At 41.6% G+C, this 14,281-nt stretch overlaps 1 protein-coding gene across 2 annotated transcripts in view; it reads right to left on the bottom strand.

Moving 5' to 3' along the window:
• zgc:158464 (uncharacterized protein LOC791139 homolog) overlaps nt 1-13,356 on the bottom strand; it is a 93,288-nt gene extending 79,932 nt beyond the window's left edge. Inside the window, exon 1 of one of the 2 annotated variants that reach the window (XM_031746502.2) lies at nt 12,529-13,356. In XM_031746502.2, coding sequence (XP_031602362.1) covers nt 12,529-12,960 — 432 coding nt within the window. In that variant the 5' untranslated portion in view covers nt 12,961-13,356. The remainder of the gene's footprint in view (nt 1-12,528) is intronic. The other variant, XM_031746503.2, reaches the window with a different exon arrangement.
• Between the last annotated feature and the right edge of the window lie 925 nt (nt 13,357-14,281).

Genomic DNA, 14,281 nt, shown 5'->3' on the forward strand with positions numbered 1-14,281 from the left:
TTTTGCGCTGCAAAAGATATACATATTTACACCAAAGCCAGATTAAAATTCAGGCAATCTGATAAGTGACATCTTTGCAGCCCAAGAGACCCTAAAATTATGCATCAGATCCAGTATCATTACCATCTTGCACCTTCTTGCTTGGAAACATAGCCATCGGTAATCATATTGTGTGGCAAATCCACTTCAGACACAGAAACTGCAAACACAGCCAAAATCTAAGAATAAGTAACCCTCATTAATAAAAACTGGATTCTCCTTAATGGCAAACAAGTCCAATAAGTGGTTTACTTATCGTAGCAGAGTGACTCAAGGTTTGGGATCAAACACTTTAAAAGGTGTATCATTCATTTACTTAACTGCTTTCCTCCAGATAATTTCATTTTAACACAATACAACTGCATTGTATGAGTACAAGCTACAGCTCCCATGTTCACATAGCAAAAACTATACTATTAGTGTATGTTTACTCCTAGCGATGTGTGAGCTCCCTGCTTGAACTCAATCACCTTACCACTTAATGCACCTTCATCATGGGCCAAAGGATGTTTGAGCAAATTTCAGGAAATAATGGCAATCACTCGAGTAATGCGTGGAACCACTCCAAATGCATGACATCATACTTTGCCTTTCCTGTTGACATAATGTAGGACAAATAAAGGCTGGGCACAAAACTTCTGAAAGAGAGGGGATGGATGCAATCATGGATAGAAACCAAAGCCATCATTTGAGATTCAAACGCCATCCTTTGTTTTGCCAGAAGCTTGAATTTAATATTAATCAGTGCTGCAGTCTACCAGTGCTTAATGTTCAAGGCTTGAAAATGTTAGCTGCTTAATGAAGATAGTAGCATAGCACCGGAGGGCAGAGAAAGCAAAACACTTCACTCAAACGTAAGCATCATTTTACCTTCCTAAACTACAAACATAAAACAGCTATGTGCAATCAGTGATAAGTGGGTCTTGGATTCTTTTTCTCTGCTCATCTGCAGGAGCTTTCAGTATTTCAAAAACCCTTTAAATAATTTAAAACATTCTGTTTTGGAGCTACAATCAAGAAATCTGTTGGTTGGATTAAAGGGATGCATCCACAACTGTGATTACCGGTACTATTAATCATGATCTCTCATTCCTGCTCAAAAGTGCTTGTCATAATGATTTACATGGTAAAGTGTGTGTATAAATGAGGCTCATAGCTGGGAAATAAAAGGTTTTTCGGCATGTTGCTTGTGTTTGTATTTCAGTTAGTACCAAATTTAACTCATCTTTTTTTTTTTTTTAAATTCAAAACCAAACTTAAGTATCAGACCAACTAGTTTTCAGTCTCCCCACCAATATAAAATGAAACTAAGAAGAACTGATATATCGAGGTCATCAGTTAAGTTTCATTTTGAGTTATGAGGCAAAAAGCCTAATTAAAAAGAATGACACTAAGCTGTTTGATAAATACTTCACGGAAAATTGTAGACTGCATGGACAGTATTATTATTTTGGTCTTTAGACCAGTAATGTGTACACATTTTATTGTCAGCCACAATCTGGTAAGAACATTATGAATTTCATCCCACACAGGTCATTGTTTTGCACTTGGGGATTTCTGAACTATTCACAGTCAGATAAAGTCTATTTGGTGCCATCACACAAGCCCTGCAGTCCAATTCAAGATAGGACAGAGGAGGTGGTTAATATATCCAAATTGTTCCAATGTGTTCTTCTTGTCCCACTGCACTAATGACTACTTGTCAGTAGGAGGAACAAGGGGCTTTGAGGAGAGGGGTGCTAGAGAGCAGTGGCGTCGCCTGGGGACACACCATCTGCCTTGTGGCATGCCAGGGTGTGTCAGGACTGCAGCCAAGCCACACTTGTCATGAAAGTAAAATTCCCCCCTCAGCACAAGACTGCAGTGCCTCCATATATCAGGTCTTTGCTAAGCTGTGATGTAAGTCTATATAAATCTCACAAAGCCACCTGACGGGCTTAGGCCATGTCCCTGTGGTATCTAGGTCCTTTACTGGTCTGCAGCATAGAGAGAGAACTCACTCAATTACTTTCATTCCACAGTTCAGATTTCGGCTGGCCATGTCTTATACCTGCCAGAGCTCTGGCAGGTATAAGACGTGGCCAAAGAGATAGCAACAGACTTCTTGAAATGCACTGCGGCTCTCAGGAGCAGACTTCTAATCAGTGGGAACAGAGGGAGAACATTAGCAATGGAGGGAGGCTATAATAGGCACCTGCCACTTTGGCTCAATGTCCGTGATGCTAGAGCTTCTAGGATTACACTTTGATTTTACCCCGGTCTTCCATTAGAAGTGAGAAAACGCAGGCTGCAATCCTCCAGCAGTCTTAATGCATAATGTGTTTAGTCGGCTCATCAGATAATCAAGAACAAAAGAATCAAAACGAAAAAATTTAAAATCCACAAACTGCATTAGATGAAATTTGAGCACAAATGGTTTAAGGGCTACACAATAGACTACATCTCCATTGTTGGCATTTTACAACCCTAATCTATCAGCAAATGGATGATTTTTTCAGGAAACAGAAAAAAAAAGACTTTAACCATAAAAAAAAGAGGAAAATTGGGATTAACACCACTCCTGTTAAATAAATGCAAGCAAAGTGATGATATTAATGTAATATATACATGAAGAATTGAATGCATCAGAGGCTAGTCAGGGTTCAAAGCCCTATGACTACTACAAAAGTCAGCAGGCTGCAGAAAGAGGGAGAAGGGAGAAAGAAAAAAAACGAAAGAGGACTGACGTGTGTGATTTATGTCTCACGCCACAAGGGATTTCAGCCACTGATAACCTAATACAAGTCGGTGCTTAGTGGGTCAATTGCATTAAGGCATTTCAAAAGGCTTCTTTGTTCTTGTTGCTCTTTTGTTCTTCGGTGTAACAAAAAAGGAAAGCATGCCACTATTTAAAGGACAGTCAAGTTAAAGAATATAGGAGGGGAGGGGAGGGGAGAAAAGACAAAAGCTGAGGAGACACTATTGGAGACTGACTTGTATAAAGTATGCTTTCTCCTGTGGGGTGGAAAAAAAATGTTCATGTAAATCCAAACTCAGCAAGCTGTACCTCATTGAAATGCCTCTGCTGATAGCTCTCCCACCTTATCGTTGTCTATAAACACAGGATGAATGCTGTGTGTGCAGTCATCCTAAGATAACGTGGCTACATTTCCCCCCCAAAGAACATACCAGTGAGAAACACTCCCTCAAGGCAATTTATTTAAGCAAAAGCGATCACAGGCTCTCTGTTGACATAACACAGTTACCATCAATAAGATACTTTTATGTTTCTAAGAAGCAAGCACAAATCTGGTTACATTTCATTGAAAGCCCCTTGTGCAGGCTGAGCTTTGCTGGGTTCTGCATCTCCCAAATAGATTAGGTAGATGGAAAACTGGCTTTGCCTCTAAAGGAGAGACGGTGCAGGAGTGCAGTTCCTACCATACAGACCTGACATTAATGAAACTTTATTGAAATGTTTCCTAAGAAACATGGTTGCTGTTAGAGCATTTTGCCTCTTTGGAAGCTTTGAAGAGCGATGTACGTCCTTTAAAGGCCTGCTTAGGAGTCTGCAGGGGTACCTAATCAAATTAATATATTTGCTCTAAAGGCGCTGCTTTGCAATCAGTCACAAGCTACTGCAGTCCATGCAGCAATGAAGAGCACTTCAGTGGAAATAAACAAAAATTCTGTTTATTTCAAGGTGTGTTCATTTGATTTGCTTTTAATCTAATTGGAGAATCAGTCGAGAGCAGCAATTCAGTGTCAGTAAACATGCTACTCATCCTTGTAAATCAGCAAGGCAAGAAAAAAAATGGAGACTTCGAAGGAAACAAGATAAAAGCACCCCCCACACTTCTTCAGAGCATTTATAGCCTGATCAGGAGTCGTGTTGTAAAATAAACAGAAGCCCCTTTCATTTTCTTTTCATAGCACCATTTAATGCACCAGCAGCTACTATTAGCATACTCAAAAATACTGCAGTCCATGCACAGCCATCAGTTTTGCACGTGTCGTCCTCAGAGACATCTGCATTGTGGGTGCTGACTTATTTATTACACCCCACCCCTGTTAAGATTTAGACCACATTAAAATGTTGTTCTGATCTCTGCACTCTTGCCCATGTGGAGCGGCTTTCGCACGCCAGCTCGGGTGAAGCTGGTTCTTTTGGCACAAGTGATTTAGGCAGTTGTTAATCATGGTTTGCATGGGAATGCTTCCAGATGCAGCAACAGCAAAACTGATACCGTGCGTCACAATTCAGTGGAGAGACAATCCGGCAATGTAGAAAACAGTTGAGTCAGAAAGGAAGGGGATGTAAAAGATATCAAGTACACCTGGATCGTCCCCACACCGGCACTGTGAGAGCACCATTAACTGTGCAGTGAAATAAAGACGGAGGAAGAAATACAACTGTCAACCACAACGACAGCAAGTGAAAATGACAGACGATGTTATTTTTACCTTCTCGTTATCTTTTTTCAGCTCAGAGTAGATGCTCTGGAAGTTCTTTGTGAGCTCATGAGTATCAACTTGGATAGTTGATACTCATGAGCAATGTGGACTGATAACGAACACTTAGTGTATTTTGGGAGTCATCAAGGCCTTGCTGAAACCCATCTCAATATGTGTATTTGTGCAACCTGTGCAGACACATTTGTGTTTGTAGGTTTTAAATAAGTATATCTGTATAGCGTGTGCCTTTACACTAAAGGTTTAACTATGTTCAGCAAGACTAATCAGCTGCTAGTGACCCAGAAAAGCACACATTTCACACTTTAACATCACCACCTGTGAGTAGACCTCTGTACCAAGACAACTGCCAATCATCAGTATCAAATCATTTGCCTTCCTTATCCCATTTACAAATGGATTAGGATTCTCACAGATCCTAATTCAATAAGGGAGATTGACAGAATCCCATAGTGTAATTTTTGAAGTACTGCCTTTGTAGTGCAGAGTTCTTTTTAGACATTATTACCTTCCCCAAAAGCATCTTTAAAAGCAAATGAGAGTAGGCTATAGAACCTCTACTCAATACCAGTGCTTATTCTCACCCTTTACACTGCATTTTGGTTGTACTTAACACAGAACACTGCAACCTCGACCACAATAATAGGGCAATTTAAACAATCGCTCCAATTAAAGCTGTCTTGTGCCTTTTCCTAATTTTATGTAGAGTGCTCACAAAATTAACTTTAAACAAAAGCTTGTTCTCAGTGATTATAATAATTATTAAGCCAGTCATTGTTTGCTATTGAAACAAATGTATGGCTTTTTGTATTGACTTGCTGGGGGAAGCTCAAAAAGTCAGAAGAAAGACAGTGTAAGACAAAAATTTGGTGGCATCTGAAAAAGGGGAAAGTAAGGGTTTAAATTAAGATTCGGAAATCATCCAAACAAGCTACAATGTGACATTTAAGCCACCAAACAATCAATTTTACAGGTCATGAAGTAAGTAGATACAAGTATGTTGTATGACATGGTCTCTCATATGAATTGCTCAAACAGGCTGCACCTGGGAAACAACATTTCCTGCAGATCTATTCCACAAATAGTATCCAGCGTGGATTATTTCACATATATGAAGAGCTAAATCTGCACCCCCACTTTTCTGCAATTACCTACTCTAACTTTCCTGATCTCCTGATAAATGCATAGTTTGTTAGCAGAAAACACCTCAACCTATCCCCAAGGATCCCATTCATTGAAACGCACTCCACACAGCCACTTAAAAACTCCAGCGAGGGGAAGGGAGGGGGGGAGAGAGAAGCCTGCGGGTTGCACCCTGTAGAGGGGACGCTGCTTTTAATATGTGACAGATATTCAAGATTAAGTACTTGACGACACGCTTGACAAAATCCAATTTCCTTTCTCTGTCCCCATCCCTGTGTGATAGATTTATTGGCAGTGTTTCTGCTACATACACTAAGTGGTGCAGCACAAGAGTCAAGAATAATTCAGGTACTGTGATGGAATGTAGGAATTCTCATTAAATATGATAATCCCGTGCTTGTGTGAACAAACAATTTGTCCTCAACACTAAAGGCATTATGGAAACGCTCAGTTTTAAGATATAAGAATAATTTAGGATGGAAAGAAAAAGTTGTCTGCCCACTGAATGTTTAAGTATGCTGCCATTTGCAGTGAAAAATGCAATATGCTCCCATTTGATGGTTTTACCATAATGTACAAACAACGCCATATTTTAATGATAGCTTCTATAAGACAGAAAGTGACAAACAGGAGAATAGGGCTTCATGTAATAACACGATGGGATCCACAGGGAAAGAAGCTTTGATTATGAAAGTGTGATTCACCGAGCAGGGAGGAAAACAAAACGCACTGCTGGCGTGTGGCGTTAAACAAAGCTAGAAATTTTTTCACGCTATGTGAGGATGAGCTGACTGAGACTGGAAGCTCTGTGGCCTCAGATTGCCTCTGCTTGGTGAGGATGTACTAAGGTTGCTACACACTGCCCACTCTGACAATAGAGCTAGCGCAGGGTGGAGTTCCATACCACTGCTATTGCTACGCGGCTTCCCACCTCTCTAAGGAGCATAGCGAACGGCAAGAAAGGCTATGTTCGGATGGTTGAGGAACAGCGTCACTACTCTGTTTCCACAAAGTTATGTGCCTTTTGCCACTTGAAACTTTCAGAATTCTCAAGTAAAAACAGCCACCAGGAGCATTTTATTAAAAGAGGGAAAAGCAGAATAGGCAGCCAGAAAAGAGGGGCAAGCACAAACTTGTCAAGTTAAAAAGGGAATGTCACCAAGTTGTAAACACTTCCTGTCAGGAAGGGAGCACTTCCTTAATCCTGGAGCAACCAAGCCATTCTGCATTTTCTACCATACAACTTCAGACAGTGGTTTAATTCTATTCCTTTAATCTTATCACCAAAACAGCTGATAAAATAAACAGAAACTAACTTTAAGAAACAAAAGGAGTAAAATGCTAGCTTGTCTACATAAATGATGGAGTAGCATTACAGCAGTTCTATTTTTTTACTCAAATCTTTTCTCATTCAAAGAATGCATGAAATGAAAAGTCTGGAATCCCGCTCAGAAGAAATGGAAGTGTTCGGCTTCCTGGTGGGCACTTAGATCACAGGGCAGCTCTGTTTGCAAGACGGAAGTCTGGCTGCCTCCTGCAGTGTGACACAAAAACAACAGCAGCCACTTGCATGCACCAGATTAGGAAAAAAAAGAAAAGAAAAAAAGCAAATCAGTCCATCTCTAGGACCTCTACAGCAAGGCAAAAAAATAACTATTTGGTTACAGATGAAGTTTGCATAGCTTTTAAATCAGAGTTAGAGTAAGCTTGCAAAAATACTGCAAAAAGCCACTGCTTTATGCAAATTCTCTCTTTGTGTCTCAGATGGCATGCAAACTCATTTGTTTCCTTTTAATCTGTGTGTGACGATCTGCCTGCAGACCAGGGCTGCCTGCTTGTACACTCAGCTACACACACTGTCATTAAACAAAACAGAGCCATGTGTCTACAACTCCCCAGCCGCCAGAGCTGCAGCACTAGTCTGCAGGCTAATTGTGACCTGGTGGAACTATACGACTGATGTTTCGGCGCAAAGCTGGAAAAAGCAAATCGAGCAACAAACACAACAGACTCCATCGGGACTCTTTAAAGTGGGAGGAAGGTTCCCTGTTGGAGAGAAAAGAAAATGAGCAAACAATGGCTAAGGGCCATTATTCCCAAGACCTACAACTTTTATGCACATGTGGTGGGATGGCTGGGGAAAAAAAGCAAAAAAACCCCACCTTAGCCATGGTTAGTTATTACACTCAATGATGTTAGATTACAGTGTCATGATGTAAATGAAATGGGATTTGTGTTTCCACCAAAATGATATCTTGACAAAAAGCAAAACCTTTCCATGCTTTAAAAGAGTAACTATTACATGATGGCTCACATCTTCCACAACAAGATGACCTCATACTGTTTCAGAAGAGGTGGAGCTTAAACATTTGAGTTGTTAAACTCGGTGATCCTTCCTTCCGTTCACAGAGCCCTTCTAAGATTCTTGTTCAGGTCAGGAATGCATTGTAAAGCTCTGTTATCAACAACAATAAAGCATAGAAACGATGAGTATAAAAATGCTTGGAATGAAAGGCTACATCTGTGACAGAGGGCAAATAAAACTTATTATTGGACGGTATGATATAAAAAAAAAAAAAAATGCTGTAGATGCTTAGCATAACTCAGGAAATTCAAGGCATTCCTGAGCCCTTTAGTGGACACATGGGCCAAAGTGGAAATTTGGCCAAAAAACACTCTTACAATAAAGCTTGGCATATCTCACCAGTAACATCACTGTCTAGTCCTCACTGCTATGATTCAGAAAAGCCATAACAACACCCAAACTTAATTATGTGACACAGTTTAACACAATTTATCAAAATAGTGAGTCACAATGTGCCCGCAACTACCGAGCATGATTATGAGAAACAGCAGCTGCAAAATACAAGACAGCACGACACAGCTTTCACACCAATCTGTTGATTATTTCAACTTGGGCATAAAACTGTCACAGCAGTGGAAAAATACTTAAAAAAAAACAAAAAACAACAACAACAAAACACCACATATCCCTTTTTAGTGCTGCTATACAATAATTCCATTATACTACATTTATTCAACAATTCAACATACAAAAGACATGACTTTAAGATATATTCTTCCAACTGAGTGAACACAAATAGGTTTGTGAAAGACTAGAGAAACAGCTGCCAAACCGCACTGCTCCGACAAGCAGTCAGGCCTGCTATCAACCTCGCCAGCCTCCGTCTGATACAAAAAGCCAGAGAACTGCAAGTAAAAGGTGAGCTATAACAAAACATGATGGGCTCTCATGTTTTCATCCATTTTCTGGCTCCCTGAAGAAAAGCACTCTCGCAGACCCAGGTGATATTGATGTTTGTGCTTGACATTTCTCCTATCACTGGCAGAGATGAGACCGTGAAAGGCCAGTGGGATGCATTTATACAACTCCACTGATGTCTGGAGTGCCAGGGTGAAAGGCCAAGCGGAAATATTCAGGGTGTGGGGAAATGAAGCTGAGCGGAGATTAAACATGCACTACCGGCAGTGTAATGTGCATGCAGTCCAGACCGTCTGACTAATGCAAAAGACAAGGAAATGTGTCGGTAGAAGTATATGAACTCGTACCAAGTTTGATATTTTTGCATTCCCGACCTTTTTAAAGTAATACAATCCCTAAAGTTTACCCCAAGACAACAGCTATACGTGAATGCCATGGTAAAGTTAAAAAAATAGGAAATAGCACATTAACTTTTCCCGAGCTGATCATTTTTAATGCATATGGCTGATAAGATTGGATTTTAACCCTAGTAAATGTAGGAATCTTTGTGTATCAGACTCGTTTACTCATACTATCTGTTGGTAATGGAAGACACTAGCAGCACATAGTACGTTCTTATATCCTCCAAGAATGCGAAAAACACTACCGATCTTGGGAGGGTATAACACTGTTTTTTCTCCTCCAGCAAAATCTATTGAAATTCAGAGTGAGGTCTTATAAAAAAGGTGCACAGAAGGAAAATAAGCATAGAGGATATCTGTCTATCCAGATGCCTCTGCAGGCTGCACAACAACTGTCTGCAAGCCTGATCCAAATACTCATTTCTATAGACAGAAATACAAGCTGGCTTGTGGGATCACTGAATCAAAGGGACTACGGGCAGTGAAAAGAGCCAAAGTTAGATGGAACAGCCGCTTCCCAGGTGCATTGACAGATACCGATGATGACAGGCACCACTCCACCCGGATGGAGCACCCTGTCAGCTCTCCGTTATTGCTTTTGTTTACACATTTTCAAATGGAGCTCATCACCACTTTTGGGTGTCCTTGAGAGAAGTTAAGTTAGTGCTGAGCAGAGCGATGAGCTGGGAGATGAGGCCTTTAATTATCTCCAAGGCAGGATGATAATTGATCATCTCTCTCAGCTCACTGTACCATGAAGGGCTTGGCATCATTAAAAACAAAATGCATCACAATACTTTGAAAATATAAATCTATGAGTTAAACGCCATAGTCTGCATAAAACTCCATATTAAAAGTGCAAATCAAAGTGAGCGCAAAAAGGTTATTTGAAATTTTATGAGATGAAATGGGACACTTTGAAATTGTAAGAACAGATACAGTGTTCTCACTTCAGAAAATTCACTCCACTCTGCTATTGGCATTTCAGGCATTAGGCAAGCAGTGATATAATTAGAATTCATGAGTCAAGTAATTAAAACATCAATGTAACTGAGCAGTGCTGTTAAGACACTAGTGTGCTTTTTACAGAGTCTCCTAGCAGTCAGCATTTAGTCTGCAGCTAGAAAAATAACTATCACTATGACTGGGCATCTACGCTTGGATATGTGCTACAAGGTGGAAACACACTTCTTTTTATTATTATGCAGTGCCTAAAGAAAAGTAGCAATGAAACTGTTAAACACGAAGAACTCACAAAGACGACCACCTACCTTTAACCTCTTAACATTAGGCTCACTGCAGAGATTGATGGAACACACAACTTCATTAACAGCATTTTTAAAATCCACACCAGGAGAATCCCTTTAACAAGGATTTACAAACAATTACCATGGCCGGCAACAGCCGGAAAAGAAATCCTCAGCTTCCACACAAAATGTAATCCTCACAAAAGCCTCACAATGCTCTTTCAGGAAGTTAAGGAGCGTAGCTTACGGCATTTCAAGGGCTTTTCTCCAAATTTCTCATCCATCATTTAGAGAAGTAAACATATGGGACATACCCATGCCCGTGTTTTTTTGTGGGGGAAAGATTTGTGAAACAGTGTAATATTTTTTGGCGGCTATTTTTGCTACTTCATCTCACTCCTCTCTCCGTTACTGCACATTTTTATTGAAACTTCATCACCTGACAAGAAAGCCTTAAAAACCTTCTCTTGACATACTGCTTAAGCTCACCAGCTGTCAGGACTGATTTAGCTCATATATAACACCAAACATGCTTCTCGGCGTGAGGTATTTAGCCCATACTATGCCATCAATTGTCTGTACATTAAAGCCATATGTGCACATATGGGGAGAGAGGTGAAGCGCAGATGCAAGTGTAATTCTAAATTAGGGAGATCTAAATAAGCTTCAATTAACAAGAGACAACTGTAATTTCTTTAATCAGCTAGAACAGCTGCAGTGCCTCGGTTAAAACTGCATTTTCGTTTCCTGCTTTTTCTTCTGATAACACATAGCTGCCTGATTCTCAAACCTGCATACCAAGTTAATGAGGTCTGATAAAAAACAGGAAAAAAAGAAAACGGGCTGACAGTGTGGGAAAACAAACACTGAAACAGAATATCATTTTATGAGTTTCACTTGGTTCCTGTTTTTTTGTGTTGAGGGTGTATGGGAAATTCAGGGGATGGTAACAATCTTCTTGCGCGTCATTAAACCTGGACTTCCTTTGCTCAACACTCTTGTGGCAGGCTGCAGACACACTGGAGTATAAATGAAAGTGCTGAACATCCCAAATGTCACAAGACAAGTGTGAAAGGTGCTGGAGGAAGTAACATGCAGGTGAAGCCAAGAGGACCACAAGAATGTTATAAGAGAGGTGACTGAGGCGTGCTCTGAGTTGAGAGCACAGGCTTCAGTTAACAAGGTATGCAGAGACTGAAAATATTCTTAAGCTGGATCGATCTCATAAAACTACATGTCCTTACGCCCACTAATACCAAACATCTCAGCTTTCTCCAAATGAACCCAGTGCATGCATTCCTGAGAAGCCTGGCATGACAGCATGCTCCAAGACACAGCCTGTTGTCTGGCTGTCAGTCTCCACATTCACTCTGAGCCAGTTAAAAAAGCAAAAGGTGCGAAGTATGTGCTGGCAGTGCCAGGAGAGGATCAAATTAGAGCATAATATATCCATAAACTCATCACAAGTAATTTCCCTCTAAGACAGCAGGCTTTACTGCAATGAACATTCGCTAAATTGGTGTGTCTAGCTAAACAAGATTAGATTAAAGTTAAATTAAAGCCACTGTGTCTAGTCGAGATCACACTGTTGCTCGAGAAGAAGCTACAGATGGGCTGACAGCAGTGTGTCTGCACGTGAAGGCTCAAAAGGTGAGCGAAAGATCATTTTTGCATTAAAATGAAAACCGGGCATATCACCTGACAAACTGAGCTATTTATCATACGGGATACAGTCTCTGTGTTGTAGCTTAGACATTTTACGGGGGCTGATGTCGCAATTCTGGTGGAAAGCCGTTGTGCGATTGTGATAACAAGTTCTGCCGGTTGTGACGATTAATTTCTCACAGCAGTAAAGTGCCATGTTCACGACACACGTTTTCCCTTGAGTAAAGTTTTAAACGAAATAACTCTAATTTGGTTTTGAGGGAAACGATTTGTTCACATACAAATATTAGTGGAAGGCAGAAAGTTGTTGCTCTGTATGCGACTTGGGGGCAGGCTGAAAGGACCAAACTTTACCCACCTTCTCCTTGTTGTCGAGGTCCGAGGGAGGTGAAGTAGGAGATTTAACGCTCCCTACAGGGACAGCTTGGGTGACCGTGACACCCCCGCCGGGAGCTGGGCTGCTCTTTTCGATTGTTTCCACCTTGATAAGTCGGTGCTTTGGTGACACATACTTGATATCCGGTGACCCCACAGTGTTCAAGCTTGGGGGGAATGAGATATTTCCACCTGGAGTGTACGGATCCTCGAAATCCAGGTCCTTTTGTAGTTTGTAGGCAGCGAGGATGTCCGGCTGAGCGGGACTCGGAAAGGTGGTCCCGGAGCTTGTTTGTTGGAAGCCAGGCGCACCGGGCACACCGGTGTGACAGTGTCTGTAGTCCGGTTTCGGAGGAGCCGGTGGTGGTGTTTTGGTAGTTTTGAATCCTAGGTGCTCCTTGAACCACTTGGCCATGCTGCCAGTTCATCGCTCTCAAATCAATTCATGTAGTTTAGTTCCACCTTTCGTGCCAGAGCAGCCCTAGTCTGGTCATCAGTGAGGGATTCTCGGGTCACACGCGGCCAGCCGACTGGCTTCTTAGCGTGTCGCCAGTCTCGTGCGACTCTGGCGGTCCGAAGAGGACTGCGCGAGCCGGCCAAAGAATAGCTACAGGCACTTTCTGATCTGCTCTGCCGCAACTCTGTCCCCGTCACACACACGCACACACTCTCGCGCGCACACACGCTGCTGTCGCTCTAAGCGCTCGGCTGCGATCCACGTCAGGTTTAAGCAACATGGGAGCGCTTGTGCAAGAGGAACACACGCCCCCCCCACTCCTCCACAACCTGCCCTCCCTACCTGAGAACACTGCACTGCCACCTACCGGACTTCGGGAAGCTTATCGTAACCGTCGAAAGCACAATCGCACCTCTGTGTACTGACCAAGAAGAGTCTAATCTCTAGCTTGTCTCTCTACTGGCATCCACGAGGACATGTTCTGGTAAATGCAGGGCATGTCTGAGCTTCTGGATGTGAGGCAGCCGTTGAATAACAAAGGGAAGTTTCTGAAACTTACTGCTGGTCCTTGACAATACTTGATGAATCGCTTGCTGCCATATAGTTGGAACGGTTTATGTTGACTTTGAGGTAGCTTACCAGTGAAATTGAGTCATTAAAATAAATAGGACCTGTCCCATTCTTGTGCGGTTGTCCAGACATATAAAGCAGTATTAAAAGGAGACCTTTTTTCACCAGTGGATCTCAAGGGTAAACTGTCATTTGCTTATTCTCGTTGCTCTCATGTCCAGATGGCCACTGCAGTGTGTTTTAATTGCAAACTGCATTGCAAATGACCAGCTAGAGTCTGAATTAAAATTGCGTACCTTCCTGCTAAGTCCATTATACAAATCCACGGGTAGAGGATGTGATTTGTTTAAAGCAACAATACAAGTAAACATCTCTCTCCAATGTATCTTTCAATCTATTTGACTGATAGGGTTGTGGGGCCACAACACTAATTGCCTTTGCAATAGGAGCACACATGAAAAAAAAAAGTCCCATTCCCCCTCCCAGAGACAGCAACAGTCTGCATTAATGGGAGTCCTGGCTGCAGCGCAGCAGGTTTTTATGAAGCAATATTTCTTTTTAATAACACCACACACACAGCCTTGAGCAAGTCATGGTGTGCAGATCAGAGTTTAACCCTGGCAGGCCCCTGGGAGAGACAACTCCATGCTCTAGAGATCAAAACTAAATCTATTATTTCTGTCCTGAAATTCTGCCATTTCTGCACATT

The sequence above is a fragment of the Oreochromis aureus genome, linkage group 1 (assembly GCF_013358895.1).
Source record: "Oreochromis aureus strain Israel breed Guangdong linkage group 1, ZZ_aureus, whole genome shotgun sequence".
In the NCBI taxonomy this organism is placed as follows: Eukaryota; Metazoa; Chordata; class Actinopteri; order Cichliformes; family Cichlidae; genus Oreochromis; species Oreochromis aureus.